The sequence below is a fragment of the Pholis gunnellus genome, assembly GCF_910591455.1.
Source record: "Pholis gunnellus genome assembly, chromosome: 13".
NCBI lineage: Eukaryota > Metazoa > Chordata > Actinopteri > Perciformes > Pholidae > Pholis > Pholis gunnellus.
In genome coordinates this window covers 1757573-1778149 of record NC_136540.1, presented here as the reverse complement: position 1 = coordinate 1778149, position 20577 = coordinate 1757573, and the positions used below count along the sequence as shown (strand labels likewise).

The window sequence follows — 20577 nt, the reverse complement described above, 5'->3', positions numbered from 1 at the left end:
GGTTTTCTTGAATAGAAAAGAATATAGCAGCAGATTCATAGAAGAAGAAAAAAAACCTCCCAACAAGGTTAGAGCACCAGCACATAATCCGTTATGGCTGGATAACCTTTGCTTTTGGGTACTCTGTTGTTGCAACATTCCTGTGAGAGAAAAGTAAGAAATCCATCCCCTCGACGCACTCGAGTGTTGTTTTCTTCGGGCAAACATCTGTTCTGTGTAAATCACCAGCGAGTTGGTCCAGCTGGCTTCACTACAGTGATAAGGTTGTTGTTTTAATAAGAGTTGTGTTCTCCTCTGTTTGTACGGTGGAACTGATCAGAGAGATCTTATAAAGGGATGAGAGAACATGGAACCGGATAAAGGAGAGAAAGAATGAGAGTACGAGGGAGTCGATGGATCCCTGAAGGGTTTTACTTCCTCCATTTCCAAAAGAGTTGCAAAAGAGGCCCAACGTTAGCGTGGCGATGCCGCCTGTTTACATGTGTTTTACCAGGGAGGAAGGAGAGGACAGGATTTTGGGGCGAGGGCCAAAAGTGTGGAGAAAGGAGACAGACGGGGAGGATTTTGAAGAGCAGGTGATGCATAATTACAGGTTTCCGCGTGTTTGTCAAGGTCGAGCGGGGTGCAGAGGTGTGGCGAGGCAGCAGGGTGAAGAGCAATCAGGGACTTTGAGGAAGAGAAGGAGGCTGGAGCGGGAAGAGAGGAGGAAACAAGATGTAGGAAATACACTATGTGTAGTTTAGGGCAGCAGAAAAGATTGTGTGGGGAAGATGTGGAGGGTGTTTATGAGAGATGACAAGGAGAAAGGAAGGATGGAGGGAACGGAAGATCACATACTCATCTTTTTTGCAGTTTTTACCTTTATTTGGGGCAACAGTAACTCAGTGAGGAGAGTGAATAAGTCAGTGTTCCTCTCAACTCCCTGAGTAAGACGTGTCAGGTTGTACATCAGTAGCACTCGGAGACGCCGTACAAGAGTTTGGCAGCGTCGTGCCGTTTGAAGTAGTGAATTTTGTATAATTAAGTACGCTGTTGCACTCCAAACAAGCAAGCACGCCTCCTCAGTCATGTTTGTCTTGAACACAAAGGGTCCAGATGCAATAAAGGGAAGCCAATAATTCATATTTGCATCTGTGGCGCACTGCAGGTATCCAAGCGTGTCATTTTTTTGTAAGGAGACAAATCCACAAAAGACAGCTGTGCAGCACGACAGGACGGGACAAACGGCACCGAACACAACAAAACTGCATAAAAACCAAATCTCACTGATACGCAGGTATATTGTCAGTCGTTGAGGCGGATCAGTTGCGTGCGCGATCCTTTGTGGTTGAGTTGGAGGAGATTTAATGGACAAACCGGACTGAACGAGACCCGACAGATTAGTTCATCGTTACAGAGACAGGTTTCTTACAGTTACCATACAGTAGGCCTGAGCCTTTTAGAATTACATCGCTCCTTGAAGAGCGCCCACACTTTCAGCCATTATCATTTAGCCGCTTTCACAGAATTTCCAAAGCCAGAGTTTTTTTTTCTTTAGTTCAGCAGACCTTGAAAGTGCAGCTTTGACAGCTCCAGAAAGCTGAAACAGTCAAACATGTCGAGGCGCAGGTGCGTGTGATAGAGAGGAGGCGATGATAGAGGAGCAGGTAATCCCAAATCTCTCAAGTCTTTATTCTCGGGGGGGGGGGGGGGGGGGGGTGAGGTCTGATTCTGCGGCTCAGCTCGATGCTGCACGCTCCCAGCAGAGTGTTAGTGTTACTCAATATCTCCTGTGGCAACAACCCGGCATTCTGAAACAACATGCGCTGAGCTGGCTCGAGGGTTAAAGCTCAGAGGCTTTCTGTGCACCGAGATGATGCAGTGTGTTTTTGTTTTGTTTTGCCAGGCTGAATCCCAGCTACAAGCTGCAGACATAAAAAATAGAATCCTCCAAAAACTTCAGAGGCTTTTAGGTTTGATGCCTCGATGTCATAAATACAGCCGTGACTGTCAGGATAGCAGACTGGTTGGGAGGAAGAGGGACATAAATCTCTCAATAAATAGAGCGTCATCTACTGCAGCGAGGTGAGACGGATGCAAAGGAGAGTGAAATCTAACGACGGTGGACTTCTTCAGATAATTGTTACAGCTTTTTTGCCTTTGCACATTTTTTGTGCGCCAAGAGACACGAGAGTACAATTGAGGGTTGTATTTACCCAAATGTCCCACAGTTAACTCAAATATGAACACATTTAATAATTAACAGGCCAAAATAATTCAGCTCTCACTGGCATCCTGTAAACTAGTGTCCAAATCAGAAATCATGCTGTCGGCACAGAGCCATGAACACACTGAGCTGACTCACAAACAGACAAAAGATGAACATGCAGCTGGAACAAACGATTATTAAACTCATGTTTAACCCATGAATTTTGATGAGTTGGTTTTGATTAATACCAAACCTATGAACACCTGATGACAGAGTAGAGGTGACATTAAATGTTTTGGGGAAGCACAATTGAAACTATTGCCTGCATCCATCACCGCTTGTGTTTTGTGACGCCTTACTGCATCTTTCTAGTTGCATTGTTTATTGTCTGATGAAGGTCTAAGCTGCTTCTTTAGCACATTTTGTGCTGGCGGCATTTGGTTGCACGACTTTTTTCCACACAGTCAGGCAGAAAGCGCCGATGGCCAAACACCACAGAGAAGAGCCGGAGCGAATACCAACGCACGGACGTGTCCGGCCTCATCGTTCACGTCTCATAATGGACTACGATCACTAAAAGGTCTGAATCAGCCTCGGCGGAGCTTCTATCATGTCATTTGCAGCATTGCAGAGTTGTTGGACAGAAAATATGCCTTTTGGTAAAAAATTGGGCACACTTGCATTGTTAGTGTGCCAGCCAGCGTGTGACAAGCATTAGCATTTACTATCTTCTGTGAACACGCAGGTCACATGTAACTTGAGGTCAAATCCGTATTAAAAGAGTCCAGCTGGGGATCAAATCCAAGTCTTTCTCACTTTCAGCCGACAGTCCACCTTCCAGCATGTGTGCTGCCTGAATACAGTTTAATCATTAGGCGTGCAGGAATTTAGCCTGAAACTTTCGTAATTATTTTCAAAACCCTTGTCATGCTTGGAGGATCCGTAATAATGTACTAGTGTGGTGTATGCATATTGTAGACAAACTTTATTCTCCCATAATTCATTGCACATTGGGGAGGGAGAGCGGAGCACTCCGGGGGAAATTACGGAGCAATTAATCAACTTCATCAACTCATCAGCAGCTTTTTAGAAACCCTGTTAGTTGTTTTAATGGTGCCATGTAACAATGCCTGCTTAGTTCACTTTTCTGCTAATTAATCAGCCCACATTTTATACCGAGATGTAAAATAAAGGAGAGAAGATATTTAACACTGGTCGAATGATAACGTGAGAGTGTGAAAAGACAACAGGAAGTTATGGCTTATTATGACAAGTTCATACAAATGTCTAACGGATCAAATGAAGAAGCGGTGACATTTTTTGACAGACATGGAAGTAAACTGCAACACGACTGGTTGGTGGAGGCATACAACCGTGATGCAGTAATTCAGATTCCTTTTTAGTTGAGCACACCTCTACACTGGTGTTGTATCAGGATGTGAGACACCGTGGTGCTGTGGCTGCTTGTCTGATCTCTGAGAAGTCGAGGTAGCGAGTGTACGTTGTGCTGGAGCTGCAGCACATCTGAGTGTTTTATGAAGCGGTAGCAACCTAAGAGGTGTTTTTAAGCAATTCAGCTGCAATTGAGGTGTATGCAACCCACTTCTTAAAATGCATTTAACTGATAGCACAAACGGTGAATAATATCCCTCCACTTATATTCTTCTGTACTTTTATTCAGTGTCCTGGCTGCAGTACCAAAGCCGGATGAGCATGTGTAGGCCTCTTCTTTAAGAACCACTGGATTCACCACTGAATATGTGCAGGAGTCTGATGATAGATACGTGTTTTTAATGTGTCACGCTGTAAAACAGCACTCGTTAGTTCGGACTCTGATGCTGTCGATGTACGAACAGAACACAGAACTTTGCTCCAGTGAGCACATAAAAGAGAAATAATGCAGAGAAACAATGCCTCTCTGTTTCCTTTGTCTCTACAGTTGTAGTCTCATTAGCTTCTGTTTCTGTCTCACATTCAGCCTCGTCAAACATTGACCTCTCTCTTTCTCTGTGAAGAAAAAAAGCATAACCTTTTTAAATTGTACTGTAACAAATGAAATTCACAAAACAGTATCTAGTGTTTCGCTCTCATTCTGAACCGAACCTAAGAGTCCATTGACCTCTCTGACCCCGGAGTGTTGTTCCCGGTTATAAACAGCCCTCATGAGAGCTACGTGAACGAAAATGATCGTCCATTCTATTCATCTGTGCCGCAGCTCTAATCAGACTATCGTTGTTTCGTACACGTGTCTGCACGGATTTGTATTCTTTGCCTGCACATTAGTTGAGATGTTTACATTAAAACACAAACAATCCTGTGCGGATGCATCCACCCAAACACACACACACATGCAGCTCTCAGGACGTCTCATTGTGCATTCTGTTGCTATCGAGGTTGACCCCGAGGTCAGGTCAAGCTGTGGCTCCTGCAGTGCAGAGTTCTGCTGCAGGCCACTAATCTCTCTTACCCTCCTCCTCCCCAAGGCCGGGAGGGCTTTGAAATGAGAAAGACCACTTAGCAAACGCTGTCAGAAAAAGCCTCCGCCGTATGCAGTAGGAGGCATAGCTGGGGAGAGAGGGAGGGAGGAAGGGAGGAGGGAAGGAGGAAGGGAGGAGGGAGGGGGGGAGGTGCTTCTTTTGTTTCCATAAAGATGAAAGATTATCCAGATTGTCAGAGATCTTATGCTGCCATCAGATGAGAGTACGGCTATAATGAATTGGATCTCATCCGGCCAAATGAAGGATGGGAGATTAGCTCCACACTGTCAGCTTGTTTCCATTAAGCCTCTCAGAGCAGGCTGACTTTTTTGGCCTCTGAGACTTAAAATGTCAGTTTAATCAAACCAAAGGGTGTGAAGATAACATTTTATCCAAGCTGCGTCTCAATGCTCCGTTTTGACTCTTCTTCTTCATCTGTCATTTTTTTTTTTCAGACTGTGTACTTTTAAATGGATCGTGAAACGGACATTGAAGTTATACAAGACACACATTTTAACTCTGTGCTCTTCATTCATAGTGTTTAATACAGATGACTTCATAACCTCCATGTGAAATAATGATATGTGTTAGTTTGGAACACCTTTCCCCAAAAGCTCAATGTCAGATTGATTCCTCCGATTCTTTTAAAGCTTGTTACCGTAAACTAATATAGTTAACAATGAAAGTCAAAGCTGATTGATTTAGTTTTATTCTGATATATATTTGTTTTACAGTAACACCGTATGAAGTGTCAAGGTCGGAAGAACACAGATGTGTTCTGTATCTTTCTAAGAATTACACGAAAAGCTCTCTTTCATCTCGGCCGATGCAATGCAAGAGGACCGCAGTATCTTTGACCTTCACGAGTCAAATCACAAGAAATATTCCACATGTTGTGGAGACATTTCTTGCTGTGTGACATGCTGAGAAGCCAATATTGGTTGAGCTTTCCTTTCATTATGTGCTGCTTTACAGGCTTGGCATTAAAGGGACTTTGCAGAAAAGGTTAATTAATGAGTCCATTTCAAATGAAGGACCCGGCTATGAGCAGCAACATAATGCTGAATGTATAGTCGCAAAGACAGAAGTTAGTATTTGCAGAGTTTAGAGGTCTAACACTTAACGATAAACATGTGTGCCAACCCTCCAGACGGACAATTAATCTGTTCATTTTCCCGACAGGTTTCTCCTGCCCTCAGGGACGGAATGACACAGTAAAGGGTGTTCTGCCCTGTCATTACCCAACTGATGCCGGTTCATTATTGAGCCTCGTCCTCTGTTAAATTCACTGTCACCTTGCAGTGAGCTCAGGCGCTTAGCAGCAACACCCTCCTCAGAAAACACGCTCTGTTTTCAGCAGCCTGTTCCTGCCAAATTGGTCATTAAGTAATTCGGGGGAAGACAATTATTCCGTTTAAAAAAGCCAGAGAAGCCAGCAGTTCCAGGACGACTGCGGGAGATATCTTGAGTAACACATAGTGGAGAGAACAGCAGGATTCTTTTTCTTTCTAAGGCGTTTTGCGACGGCTTTTACATTTTTGTTTGCTTTTTTTAAACCTGTGATTTTCCAGAAGCTAGGAGTGTAATTTACCTGTCCATCGTGTCGCACTGTGTTCTGTTCTGGGGAATGGTAGAAGTTGTTTTTCTCAAAGCAAGAGACGGCAATTTGATCAAATCATCATGCACTCAGCATGAAGTGTTTTAATTCAGTGGCAGAACAGCACAAGTGGTTCTTATCGACTTCTAACCAACACAAAAGCCTTATTGGTTTCACAATAAGGATCCAGAGTTGTTTTGCCCCTGATCAGATCTGAGTTCTTTAATATTGAGTATCTGACGATACGGAGTCCCAATCAGATTGATCTATTGTCATTGAGTTCCCTTGTACTACTTCTATTAGAAAATAATAGATTGATTGAATCACAAGTCATGTACTCTAATGTTAGTATTGTTTTATTTGTGTTAGCACCTTAGCACAACCCCAACAACAGGATAGTAGATAGATAGATAGATAGATAGATAGATATCTTTATTTTCGTGTCATGCACATAACATGCTCAACCCTCGTGGGTTTATAAGATCCCAAAGATACAGCTGCAGTGGACACACTGAGTTTCATTGAGTTTCATTCAATGACAAAATGACAGGTTACTTCACCGCTCGATCTTAAACAAAACATTCTGCCTTCTCTCACAGGTCTGGCAAATAAAATCTGCTACAAAAAAAGGTTCCTTTCATGAAACAAAACTCAACTTTTTCATCGTCATCCAGCCAAAAGAAATCAACATAAATGGAAGTCATTTTACTAAAGAGTACGCCCCTCATGTCCTCGTATGTAGGACAGTCAAACAAAAAGTGCGACCTCATTCTCAATTGACAACAGAAGCAACAAAACCACAGGGTTAACGTTAGCCGGTTAGCGACAACGTAGCTCGGCAGCCTTAGCTAGCTTAGCAGCTTCGAGCTAGTTGGGTGTGTTTCAGCAACCGGGCTTCATTCGGCGCTACCTCGCGTCCATCCAGGCTCCACCTCTTTGCCCATTTTGAGATTTTTAGGCTGCGCCGTCACTGCCAAGATGGCGACGGCGGGAGCCGCCCACCTTGAGCTTCATTTTGGCTCTTAAGAAACCCTATGGGTGAAGTAATGTTTTGTACAGTCTTCACTGGAAAAAGAAGGATCGGATCAGACTCAATAGCTCAATGTATCCAATACCGATCAGATCAAATAATGCCTTGATCGGCCCCGATATCCCCGGTTTGCGAAGTGAAGCATATTCTCAACCTTGTTTTTGTGTGCAGCCTCAGAGCGAGAGTGAGCAGAGCCAGATCGCCTGTCAAACGTCTGCTGCTGCCTTATTAATACAGCATGGAACACGTTGTTTTAAAATACTTCTTCCTGCACGCACTCCTACGATACACTTCTTCCAATTGGCTCGCTCTGTGGTTTTTTCTTCTTCTTTGTGAGCCTAACAAGGCTTGCGTGCCGCCTAGTTATGGAGGCCCTGCTAGAGGAGAAGCATTCACCGCGGCTTTGCCGGCAAGAGAGACGGCCAGGCAAGGAGGCACTTTAAGTAGCACGACAGGGAAAAGAGAGAGAGAGGCAGATTAAGACTGGGGAGAAGGGAAAAAAAGGCTGAGAAGGAAAGGAAGACTGACAGGCAGTCAGAGAGTCACAGAGATAAAAAAAATAAATAATAATAACTAGAGGCTGAGAGACTCTGAGAAGGACAAAGACGGAGAGAAATAGCCTAGGATGCAACAAAACATCAGAAAGGAAAATTGATACGGTGGGAGGAAAAGAGACGGAGGCAGAGTGAAGTTAGAGAAGCAGCGAGAAGCGGCAGCAGAGGATTCCTCTGTACCTGTGGAGGAGATTAAGGGTCTGCATCCAGTGTGATTAATGAGCTGGCCGCTGATTGCTCATCCCCATCTCCCTCCCGTGAATAATCACCACCCCAGCACTCTCAAAGAGAGAGCTCAAGTTCGCCTCTGTGTGTGTGTGTGTGAGAGACAGAGAGAATTAGTGCTTGTGTGTACATAATAGATAAGAGTGCGTATGAGAGACAGTAAATAAGCAGTATGTATGCACAATATGTGGGGTGATATACAGTGTGTGCAGAGAATTAAACGCTGCGGGAGTGCAGAGTTACTGATCGACTGAGAAAAAAAATGCATGTGCACGCCCACTACAATATACAACATGACAATAAGTCAGCGTGTCGGTGTGTTTGAAACACAGATGATGTATTTTCTAATAGCTGCAGCGCCCACCTGCAGAGAGCAGCCCTCGTACCGAATGCACAGGGACACACCGAGATCATTTGTGCTCACCATGGGCTCTCGGCAGGGGGTCCTGTCGCCCTACGCGTATACCGTACAAACCAGGCAGAGTCAGAGAGGACACGATCACATGTAGTCGTGTTGTGGCGCTTCAAAGGGAGATTACAATCTCAGTGTGAATCAGCTGCGTTAGAAATAAAACAAGGTGTAACGTGAGCGTCTTAGGATTCAGATAGAAAGATTTAGTTTTGCTGTTTGTATTGAGGTAGCTACCCTCCAAACCCCCAAAATCTGCCTTTGGAACCAACCCTCTCATCAACTCCCTGAGCCTTCAGCTAGTTTCAAGTTTCCTGATGCCAGCATGTGTCCCTGTGAGTGGAGGTGCACTCTGATGAGGAACCTGTGTTTAACCGCAGCCTGACACGCAGTCGGCCATCTATTGTGCTGCATTGCTTGGTGGTCTAAGATTGCCTGTTGTCATGACTTTTTTTTTGTGGTTGCGTAGCAACAATGAGAAAAATTGATTTTGTTGCCTGTTAAAACATGCCTTCAGTCGAGGGTTAGCCCAAGTGCAAGCGCGTCGACGGCATGGAGTTACTCTGAATCCTACAAGTCTCCGTTTGCTAAGTAGTTTGGCAGCTTTTGCAGAAACATGAAGGAAGTGTGGAGGCTGGCTACCAAAGCCCATTCACTGTGGCTGCTTTCCACTCAGCCATGAGCTTCATGATTAATGCCTGAATCTTAATTTACCGAACAAAACCCAATGAGGATATTTTTTTCATGAGGGTCAAATATGAATATTCGCGAATGTGCCATGCATGTATTTGCATACATCACATGAAGGGGGGGCGGATGTAGTTGTTGAGAGAGAGAGAGAGAGAGAGAGAGAGAGAGAGAGAGAGAGAGCACTCTGTTTTTATAATGTAGGGTGTATGCAGGCTTTAACCTACAGATCTAAAAAAAATGAAGCCAAAGCTTCATGTGTTAAAGCTGCATTCTCTCTAATGTCCACCAGGGGGCGACTCCTCTGGTTGTATAGAAGTCTATGAGAAAATGACTCTACTTCTCTCTTGATTTATTACCTCAGTAAACATTGTAAACATGAGTTTATGGTCTCAATCTCTAGTTCCAAGTCTTCTTCAATACAGCATGATGTTCATTTAGTACATGATGGTCCATTTAGAGTCAAACAGACCATAAAGCAGGGGATGCTTTAGGGCGGGGCTACTTTTTGTTTGACAGGTCGCGTTTTTCGTGTTACAATTTGAACCCGCAGGATTATTTCAGTTCATTTAACAACCATATTCTGTCAATTCTGGTCATTTTAAAATGAGCATGTTTCTCCACAAGCAATTTCATACTGAACAACTTCCTCCTCCTCGATGATTCTGTCCGAGGCGGTGACTGCAGTTCATGATCAATCCAAACATGTGTTTTCACCGTCAGTCAAACTGACTTCAGTGTGCCAAGCTGCCATCACAGTAATGGTGGTGTCACGAGAGAGCGCAACACATAAATCAGTCAAAAGAGAGAGAGGGTTATCTTAGGAAAGCTCGGGACGGGATGTGTCCTGACATGCAAAGTGCTGTTTTATCCTCTGGTACTGGTTTATGAAGAGATGTCTACAGCTGGAGGGTCTATTGCTTTGGGCCATATTTAGTAATGCAGCTGTCTGAAAGTTAAACACACATGCATTAACTTCAGGCAGACACTAAAGTACTGATTAAAATGTAAATGTTGTAAGTGTCTCTCTCAACCTGTCACTCTGACAAGCAGCACACAAACAACATATTACATCCACCTGCCTCTGCAGAGGCAGCGATCCTCAGCAGCCATTCATTCTGTACACTAAGCATAGAACTGCTGAGACGTGTTTAAGTTGGACTACACTGGATTGTTTGAAACCTAATTATTTTGTTCTGCAAAAACATGGCCACTAAACCACTGGAGAAGAAAGTATTTACCAGGAATCTTGATGTTAATCGTTGATGAGGAAGCAGAATTACACTAAGATTACACTATTTTCATAGTGTTTGATTTAATTTTGCACCGATTACGACGCATCATATTATTATCTTATAGCTTGCCAAGTCCCTTTAGAGGGAGATTCAGTGATTTTCTGTTTTCTTAATGTTCATCAATGAAGCGTACTGGATGCTTGATTGTTTGACCCACAAATCAGCCAACCTGTTGATGCTTAACGGATGCCTGTCAGCTTGTTTTCTTGCCTCCTGCCCCCAAATGACTGCTCGCCTCCCACTCCTTTACGTTCAACCCTTTCCATCTGTCTTTCTTTCCCTTCTTTCCTCCTCACTCTCTGCCCCCCCACTACCTCTCTGCTCAGGATGTTATCCGTCCTACGCTTTAAAAAAAAACACGTCATGGTGTTCTGCTCCTCTGCTTTGTGGCTTGATGTCTTACTCCAGCTCACGAGGGGCTGGTCTCATAAAAGTGGAAAGGGACAACTCTCTCAGCTGCCGTCTCAAGCTCGCCACATTAGTTATTCCCTGGGAGATCTGCTACGTGCTTTGCATCAAATTCGTCCCTCTCTCCGTCTCACACGCGCCCACATTGTTATGCCCCCGCGTCGCCTCGGCCGGTCTTTCGGCACGGCTTTCATTCATTCATCCTCGTCCTTTTTTCTGTCTTTTCTTTCTCCTCGCACCTGTTTCACTCAACCTGCTTTTTATTTCATAAAAGTCTTTACATCTTTCTCTTTATATTTCTCTTTGCTCCCTCTCCTTTCTCCTTTCTCCCGTCTCCATCGCTCTTCCTCTCTGTACTCACTGTACTGTTCAGAGCTGCTGAATCCTCACCGTTGGCCCTGTCAGCCCGTCCATAGCTCAGTTAGCAGGGCTGATCGATCAGTGGAGCTCCTGAATTCCCCTGAAAGTCAATTACTAACTTGCACATTGGAGCTATTTCGGGAAAGGGTGTGGGGGGGGGGGGACTGTAGGAATCATTAACTAGATAATGCCTTGACAACCTCAGCCAGCCAGCAAGGCAGAGCAGGAGCTGCCTGGATATGCAACTTGTCTGGGTCATCTGAGGAAGACACAGAACATGGGAGGATGTTTGAACTGACAAAAAGCTTGTCAGATTCCCTCTTCTTTATTTATTCAATGATCATTTGTATCAGTATGTTGTGTAGGGCTGTTCCTCTTTGGCGTGTTCGTGTTGAGACAAGAATCAACGCTGATGCATTTTAAAAGTTGGGCTCATTTATTCTTCAAAAACTGTATAAATGAGAAAGATTCTAAAACAGATCAGTCGGTCCTCCTCCTCCTCCTCCTCCTCCTTCCTCCTCCTCCTCCACTTCTTTCCTTCTTTTTCCATCATATTTAATATCAAACCTGAGCCACAGCCTGTATCTCAAACACAACATTCATCATCGCAGCCTCAAGTTTCTTTTTGTTTAAATATTTTTCATCATCATCATCATTCCTGTGAAAACAATACCTCTTTTTAGCTTTAGGGTATATGCTTCCCTCTTTCACAACCACTTGGCCGCTTTCTCCACGATCAACCTCGAGGCAAACATATTTCCTCGGAGGGAGAATTAGTAGGGTTTGCAACTAGTATGCATGAGCCTGTCAGCTGAGAATGATTGTGATTCACTAACACGAGCACATTCGTACGAACAACATTGGCCGGTGGCACGCGTCAAGAATCCAACGGTAATTTTGCACGTGCACGTTTTTCTAAGAATATTTCTACGCAGATAGTGAGCTAACTTGAACTAAGGAAGGAGCCAACAACCCGGGCATCCGTTTGTGTTTTCCCACAAGACCCCTCTATCAGCTGATCAACTACTCCCGGGGTAGTTCTCTGATACGGGATTCTGTCGTCCGATCTAGTGGGCTGAACAAGGTTGCCTCTTTTTTTAAAAGGTGTATGTTGAATAGTGACAATCATTATCTTTATTAGCTTCAACCTTTGTGAAGATCAACACTAGAGGCCGACCTGCAATAAACAGATGGCTGTTTTTAATTGAATGACGTTTAAAATGTCATAGACCTAAAGAAAGTGCAATCAACACCTTTTTCTTGCTTACACGCCCATTTTTCATCATGTAAAAAGGCGGTTTTCTTGGTCTCATAACTGTAACCTCAGTGGGTTGAGTTTGGATGGAGTCAGGATTCATTTCACTTCTGTTCCATCTTTAACGAAGGTAGATGTGGTTTATTTATGTGGTTTTTTTTCTCGTGGCCTTTCAGCCAGACATTTAAAAGTGAGCGCACTAATACATCAGCAGAAAGTTTAGACTGACCAAATATGAAGGGTTGGCAGGCTGTTGCTGGACATGTTCAAACACAGCTGCCCATTTTGAATTGATGGAACATTTCCTATTTGGTTTGGTAGGTAGACGGCAGTGATCCAGCCCTGTGATGGGGGGGGGGGGGCTGTCATGAAGGTATTCATTCCTAAATCAGATAAACACAGTGCTCTCTGAAGCTATATATGTGAGTCACCCCTATAAAGGTGCAGAGAAGCCTCAAGATGACTCACGAGGTTTATAGCAACCTATTTTCTCTTGTTTTAGCAGCCCCATCCTTCACATAGCCAGTGGTTTTTACCTGCCAAGGACTTTTAATAACAGTTTATACTTCTGCTCTGACAGAACTTTGAAGAGACATTCATTGCCCGCCAACGTTTGTGTCTACTGTCTACCTACTTTTAATACCTTTTTAAAGCAATCAAGTCATACTAGATGTCCATTTCAACAGTCGAGACACAGCAAACCACACGTCTTACTTCCATGCACTGTATTCATTGTGAGATGCGGTCTTGTTGAAACGCACAGTACCACCCTGGAACCACCCCTCCAAGCCATGTCAGATCAATGCGCTTCATCCCTCATCCGTCCACATGGCACTCAAAGCCTGTTCTGCCTCCCAAATTACTGCTCTGCTGATTCATAACTTTGTTGGAACTGGCAGCGCACCGTACCCAAGGCCTTCTGAAATATCACAGACAGACCGAGCTGTCAACCCGGATATATCTATCACCTGGAGAGCTATGTGGAAACGGACAGCTATAGCCAGGGGTCTGTTACAACAGCGTTTGTCAAAGTCTGTATCTGGACAGGAAGTTCCCCACAAACATTTCAAAGTCTGTTCGGCTTCTATACTCGAAGTGCGTTCAGACGATGAAATATCGTTCCATGTGGGTGTTGAGCTGGAACTTTGTTGTGATACCGGCTTCATAACTGTTGTTAAATCATCAACTGCAAGTCTTAAAGGACGATGTTTATGTTTAGATCTGTCTGTTCGTGTAGGTTTATGCTCCGTTATAGGTCAGATCTGATAGAGTTGCGGTGCCTAGAGAGGAGTCGGGTACCTCAGCACAGACATGTGGGTGGAACATTTCATGTTAACTACATCAAAAATATATCAACAGAGTCAGTGTAGCTTAGTCTGAAACAACTCTGCCACTTCATCTGTGATCTGAGACCAGCTCCGTGTTGGACAGATGCCATGCTCGGCACTGCTTTGCTAATTATGGGAGCTGAAAGGAATAAACAACCCCTGCTGTGGATGGACGGTTGTTGAGTCTGACAGTAACAAGATGATGGTTAATATAGTTTGTGGCAAAATAAGATTAGTTTTGCTGGAATGGCAGGAACGCCCAAATCAGCTGATTGAGTTGAAAAGGCAGGACATGTGGTATGCATATCATTCAGCTCAGTTATTCTAAATGATCAGTACGTACATGAGATTATTTATGTTGATCTTAAATAGTGGAATATTATTGATTAGACACAAACAGACGTGGTTTATGAAGTTTGTTTTTTCCCGTGTTGCTCGTATTCAGGTTTCTCAGGGAATTGCTCACCGAACTTAATTTCAATCAGGAGAGACAAGTCAAATAAAGAAAAGATGATTGTTTATTGTGAAACAAATGATATGTCGATGATATTGTCTTCGGAGTCTTTGGCGCTTTGACTCTACAGGGAGATTTGTAATGGAGCAGCAGCAAGATAAATCCCCTCGTGGAGTCCACACACTGGTGGTGGCTGATGAGGCCGATAGAACGATGAGTTGATGAAGCTGATGAATCTGATGAAGATTGGGCGGAGATGGGGAGGGGGGGAGGGTTGCGTAACAGCAGCATGAACAGAAGGTAGAGAGACGATCATGTTTAAGAGAAGACGGCAGCAAGATGAAAGGCTAACGATGTGATTGTGTCGTTGTGCTGTTGGAAAGAGACCAGCTGATCTAGACAGCTGATATGATCAACAGCCCTGAGCAACGGCAGCAAGGAAATAATGAGCGAGCATGCGTGAGGAGTGATTGGCAGACGGATGGGACATAAGCAGCAGTCTTCCTGTCTGAACTTCCGCTAGAGCTTCATTTGTCTGCGTTACTCGTTTGTTTGCGCTGAATGGATTAGCATTCACTTTGTAAATCGCAGCGTTTTTATTACCGGTGGATGTTCATTTAAAAAAATTAATGACGGATTTAAATACCCTTGATTCGCTCTCTCTATTTTTATGCCTCTACAAAGGCGACTGTCGTGTTTGCCAGTCCGTTCGTCCATTCGTACTTTCATCCGTCCGGTCCATCGTTGTGAACGTGATATCTCAGGAACCATTGGAGGGAATCTTTTCACATTTGACATAAACGTCGATCTAGACTCCGAGATGAACGGATTCAAATTGGTGGACCTTGCAAAAACACGTTTTTGGCCATAACTCAATGATTCATATGCTAATTATGACCATTAAAAAACAACCTTTTAGGATAAACGAAGTGGACAGGATGCGGAGGCATAAAACCACGAGACAGTAATTCTAGTTTGTTCTTGCTTTAATTAGATCCTTAATGGTGTACCTTTGAATTACTGAAAAGTCATGCAACAAGGGCAGTTAATGCTGAAGTATCCATCAAGTAAAGGCGCTCTTTAGATGTGCTCAGTGTTGATGGCTCCGTTTAGAGTTCTATCAGGCGTCTGTGTCTCTCCATTTATTGAGCCAAGTATATCCTGTCCCCGGCCAATATTGACCCAAGGTCACACACACACTGACGTATATCATGTCAGTGCTGGCGTGCCTGAGCTCCACATTCACACTATATCTCACTGTTGACATGTTTATACTCCTCTCCCAACTGTATACGATTTAGATTTCTTTTTTTTAAAATACAACAAAAACAAGAATGATTTTAAGCATATTCTGTCGTGTTTTTCATTAGCAGAGAAAATGAAAAGAAAAATAGGAAAAAGAACGTGGTGGTATTGTTACGCAATTCAAGGTTTTAGGATAGATATAATAGTGAGAATAAAGTGCTCATACTGTATATATAGCGTAGCACAATTTGCTGCAAAAACACTATTTTATGTCTAGTTTAATCATTGAGCACAATGTAATTTTAGTCTGACAATAAGAAAAATGTTCCGTAGATGAGAAAGTTTGCAGGCTGTAACTGTGACTGTAGATTTCGTGCTTGGCCACACAGCTTGGCGACAGTCGCTGTTTATGGCGCCAAGGGGAACCATTGAAGAATAATTCTTAATTTGCCGTAAAGGTGAATTGAATTGGATGGCCATTTCAATGAACATAAATTTCCCCTAATGAGAGGAATGATATTTGGCTAGCTGTGTGTCCTCTGACACGTGGTCCTTTTTCATGCTGAATATCCTTCACTCCTGGACAGCTGTTTATCCTCCCTGGTCCACTAATAATGAGATGGATGCTCGCAGCTTGGCCACCGTTCCACTACATCAGCACACTCGTTCTGATTTGTGATTTTTCTCTGCTTCCTTTTTCCTCCCCTTCTTTCTCCATCTTTTCATTCTTCTTGTCTTCTTACTATCATCCGTTATTTGCCTCTCTGCCGTCCATTCTCTCTCTCTCCAACTCAAATCATGTCCCTTCATGCTCTCGCTCTAACAGAGGTAGTCCAGCTGAGCCTGGCGGAGGACCAGTTGATCAGCGTCTCCACAGTCACAGTGGGCCTTAGTGCCGTCCTTACCTGTGCTATCCAGGGGACGCTGCGTCCGCCAATCATCTGGAAGAGGAACGGCATCATACTAAACTTCTTGGACCTGGAGGATATCAACGTGAGTGCATGTGGTTGTTTTCTTCACCATGGTTGATACTGTACTTTACCGCTGTTGGTGACGGTGGGGTGACGGGGTGATCTTGGTCCCCGTGGACGTCCACACGGGTCCACGCTGATCTTTGTGGGATGGGGCATCAGACTACAGGAGAAGCTTTACTCCCCAGCTCTCTTCATGACACCGTAGAATTGTAGCTCGCTCATTGCTTAATGAACTGTACGGCTCCTGTTAAGACACGTCTGCCCAGGTGACAGCGCGGCGCTGGCCTCGCTTTCCCCGCCACCGGATCACAATTCGCTAATTGCATGTTAATGAGCGGCCCTGTTTGGTCCGCTGTGATGATGAGTCGATAAACAATGTCAAGTGTAAAGGTGGAGACTTGAGGAAAGGCGATGTTACCTGAGGTCCCTCAGCTCCTTGACTGTGCATAATGAGTTTCCACAGAGCAAAGTGATCCGAGTGGAAGAGGACGAGAGGAGCCCCGACTGGGCTTGACTTTCTGTTTCAGACAAATCAAAGATGAATCCGTAGACTGTATATAAGAAGCGGACGTAGTCGTGACGTCACTCATTGGTACTGTCATATAATAGCCTTGAGTTCAGCATTTTGGCCGTCGCCATCTTGGTTTCTTGAAACCCAAAAAAGGTCAAGGGAGGGTGGAGCTCAATAAAACTGAATGCTGAAAACACACTGTGAAAAGGTGAAATTTGTAAGACATACACAGACAACTTCCAGACCAGGCAACGCCGTGGTAGCAACCTGTCAATCACCATGTAGCCCCGCCCTAAAGCATCCCCTGCTTTATGGTCTGTTTGACTCTAAATGGACCATCATTTACTAAATGAACATCATGCTGTATTGAAGAAGACTTGAAACTAGAGATTGAGACCATAAACTCATGTTTACAATGTTTACTGAGGTAATAAATCAAGAGAGAAGTAGAGTCATTTTCTCATAGACTTCTATACAACCAGAGGAGTCGCCCCCTGGTGGTCATTAGAGAGAATGCAGGTTTAAGGCACTTCAGCATTGACTTTTCAGAGCCCAAGGTTACCGCCTGGATGATTAAAGTATATATCAAGTCGTTGTGTCTAGTTGGTCAATTTAGCCAATTATAACTTTCTCTGATACACAAGATTTTGTAATATAGTTTAATTCCTGTCTAAATAAAAGATAAATAAGACATTACCTAATAAGAATGTAGACAGTCAAATAAATTACCGTAAAAGTCCAATATCCTTGTGGGTGCTTCGTTTCCCATTCATATGGATGCTTAAAAGTTTAATTCAAGAAAGATGTTAATGCAAATGCCATATACGTATAAAGTGCATTCATAATTTTTTCTTAAGCATATATTATAAAAGCTAATATGACACACAGGATCAATAGCACATGAATGATTTATCTATATGTAGGTAATTTAACAGGGACGTTGACCAGTCAGCAAAAATTATACATAATTCCTTCAAAAGCATATTTGACAGCTTTTCATTAAACCTTACATTGCACTCTACTGCTGTGAAAAATCTATGAAACCTTATCTGTTGGACAAAGAAATCTGCAAAATAAGGCCGAAAAGTTGTTTTAATTTTATTTTGCAGCCAACATTTTCTACAAGTCGACTTTAAACAATGCAGATCAAAGTGGCGTCAGCGTGGAAGGAGGGACGGGATCCAGCTCTCCTGTCAAAGTCCCTTCAGTCCACCATCTTCCTCTACTGTGTTGAGCGGAAACAGGCTTGTTTTCACAAGCTTCCTTCGACAGTGATGGAAATCTTTGTGGTTTCTGGCATATACAGTAACCCTTAAAGCTGAGAGCTGAGCCTCCACTACAATCAGTCTCATTTGTCTGCTCTCTCGTAGTCTCTTTCTGGTCTTTGCTCTCCGTCCATCTCTGTCTGCCCACCTTCCTCTCCAGCGTATTGTTTTTCATCGCCTTTCTGTTTTACTCTCATTCTGAGTAAGAGCTGCGTTCAAAAGAAGTCAAAGCACTGTGTGTGTGTTGAAGGGTTCGGACCTGTTCCTCCGTGTGTGGTTGCTTGAGAGCAAAAGGACTCAGGCTGCACTACAGACAGACGCTGTAGCTGCTGCCGTCCATCAGCCAAAGAGTTAATCTAAAGAGTGCTATTGATTTTTTTTTTTTACAAAATGTTATTATGTTTATTTCTTTCATTAAAAAAATCAATTACTGCACAGCTACTTTTATTTGCGTGTACATTGGTGCCACTTGGTAAACACAAAGTGAACGTGGCTGTTAACTTGCAGTCTGATGTTTATTGCGTCGGCATTATTCCTATCATGAAAAGGCAATAATGATTATTTGAGAATAGGTCAAAAGAGACGTTGATTAAGTGCTGAAACTGAAATCCAAAATGTCAATGAATGACTTTAATTTCATTTATTTGAATGAAGCCACAATCACGTATCATTCTTCCACTGCTCGTTTTACATTTTAAAAGCATATCATTTAACCTGGATGAAAGGAAAAGCCTGTCATTTTCTCTCATGAGTTTTCCTCTGAGACCTTCAGCACATTTTCATCAGTCAAAATGAAAAAGCAACAACATTATGTTATGAGGAGCTGTGCAGCAAACCAAAATCTCCCATTTGCATTCACTCTTCTATATACTATTCAAATTTGGGCAATTTCATCTATCGATCTTCATATTTGCCTTTTTGATATTAGCGATGTCCCCAAATAGAAATTGTCCAAAATTCCCAATTTGGTTCTTAATCAACATGCCTGTTCAGAATTATGAGATAAAACTATATTATCAGTGGCCTCTGGCCAGTAACACTACAGTCAAATGCACAATCATATCAAATAATGAATCTGTTATGAGTATTATTGTTATTATTACAATATTAATATTGCGCTTTATCAATTGGATTTACCACGGAGTCCTCGATCAAAAATCCGATGAGCATGAAGAAGATGAAAGGTTTGAAAAGCGTGGATGTGCTACCCGACCACATGATTTATAGCATAACTGTCGTCTTTTCCAGGTTTGAAGGGCTGCGTCACAGTAAAGTGATGTCATTTTCTGAACTAATTTGAGTTTTATTTTAGATCCTTTATTTACCCACTTAGTCATTATGACCACTTTACTGGTGATTATTCATGAACATATATTTAAATATATTCTGTGAAAGCACCAATAGTTAACCAAACAATATCGTTTGCAATATCGATATTTGACCTATTTGGTCAAAAACATTGTGATGATTTGATTTTCTCCATGAAGCCGACCCCGACCGCTGTTAGGGTAAGGGTAATAACAGAGGCACCGCGTTGGTTTGAAGTTAGTTAGCTCACAAAAAGTCTGAAGATTCAACTCGCAATGTGAAGTTAGAATCGGGGGCACCTCGATTGATGATACGAATAATCTCCGTTCAGTAGCCGGCCCTGCTGAATTCCCCTTTTCTCACAGGAACCTCAACTAAGAGACAAGCTTTTTTTAAACTAAAGCATATTCTGCATAACCTGCCAGTTATATTAAACTCATACTTTTTAGCCCAAATGGCCCAATTCACTTTTAATTGCCCTCACTGGTGTAGTTGTATCCCTCAGCTTAATTGTAAATTCGGAACTTTTAAAGGCTGCCCTAAATCCCCCCCGTCCATTTTACGCAAAAAAAAGGTCGTTCCACATTTCCCCGTCACAGAGCGACCTTCTGTCGGGTCACATTAACTTCTAGCCCCTCAGAACGAAAGCGGCCGTTCGCGGTTTCCGTGTCACGACGGAGCTGCATCGGGACATCTGCTCTGCCACTTGGTGGGACGGCGAACTATTTAATGCCTTAATCCGCCCTAAGCTGTGGCTGGAACCCCCCCGGTGACTGCCGCATGCTGCACCAACAACAACCAGCTCCATTCATCAACCTAATGGGCTTTATATTTTTAACCCTTGCCATTTATCAGGCTGAGGCAGCGCGATGAGGGGAGAGAGAGGAGGATCAAATTCCCCAACGCCTGCTTCGGCTCAACAGGGAAACCATTGATTCATGGTCTCTCTTCCCTTTCACATCACTCTTTTTTCTCTCTTGTCTCCTCCCATCACTCCCTGCTGTTGT

The 20577-nt window shown here is 43.3% G+C and overlaps 1 protein-coding gene across 1 annotated transcript in view; it reads left to right on the top strand.

Annotated features, from left to right (window-relative positions):
- The window catches only part of fstl4 (follistatin-like 4), a gene marked incomplete at both ends in the record, with an annotated part of 172000 nt that overhangs the window by 126335 nt on the left and 25088 nt on the right, over nt 1–20577 (top strand). The window contains one exon of the mRNA XM_079172264.1: nt 16339–16505. Coding sequence (XP_079028390.1) covers nt 16339–16505 — 167 coding nt within the window. The remainder of the gene's footprint in view (nt 1–16338; nt 16506–20577) is intronic.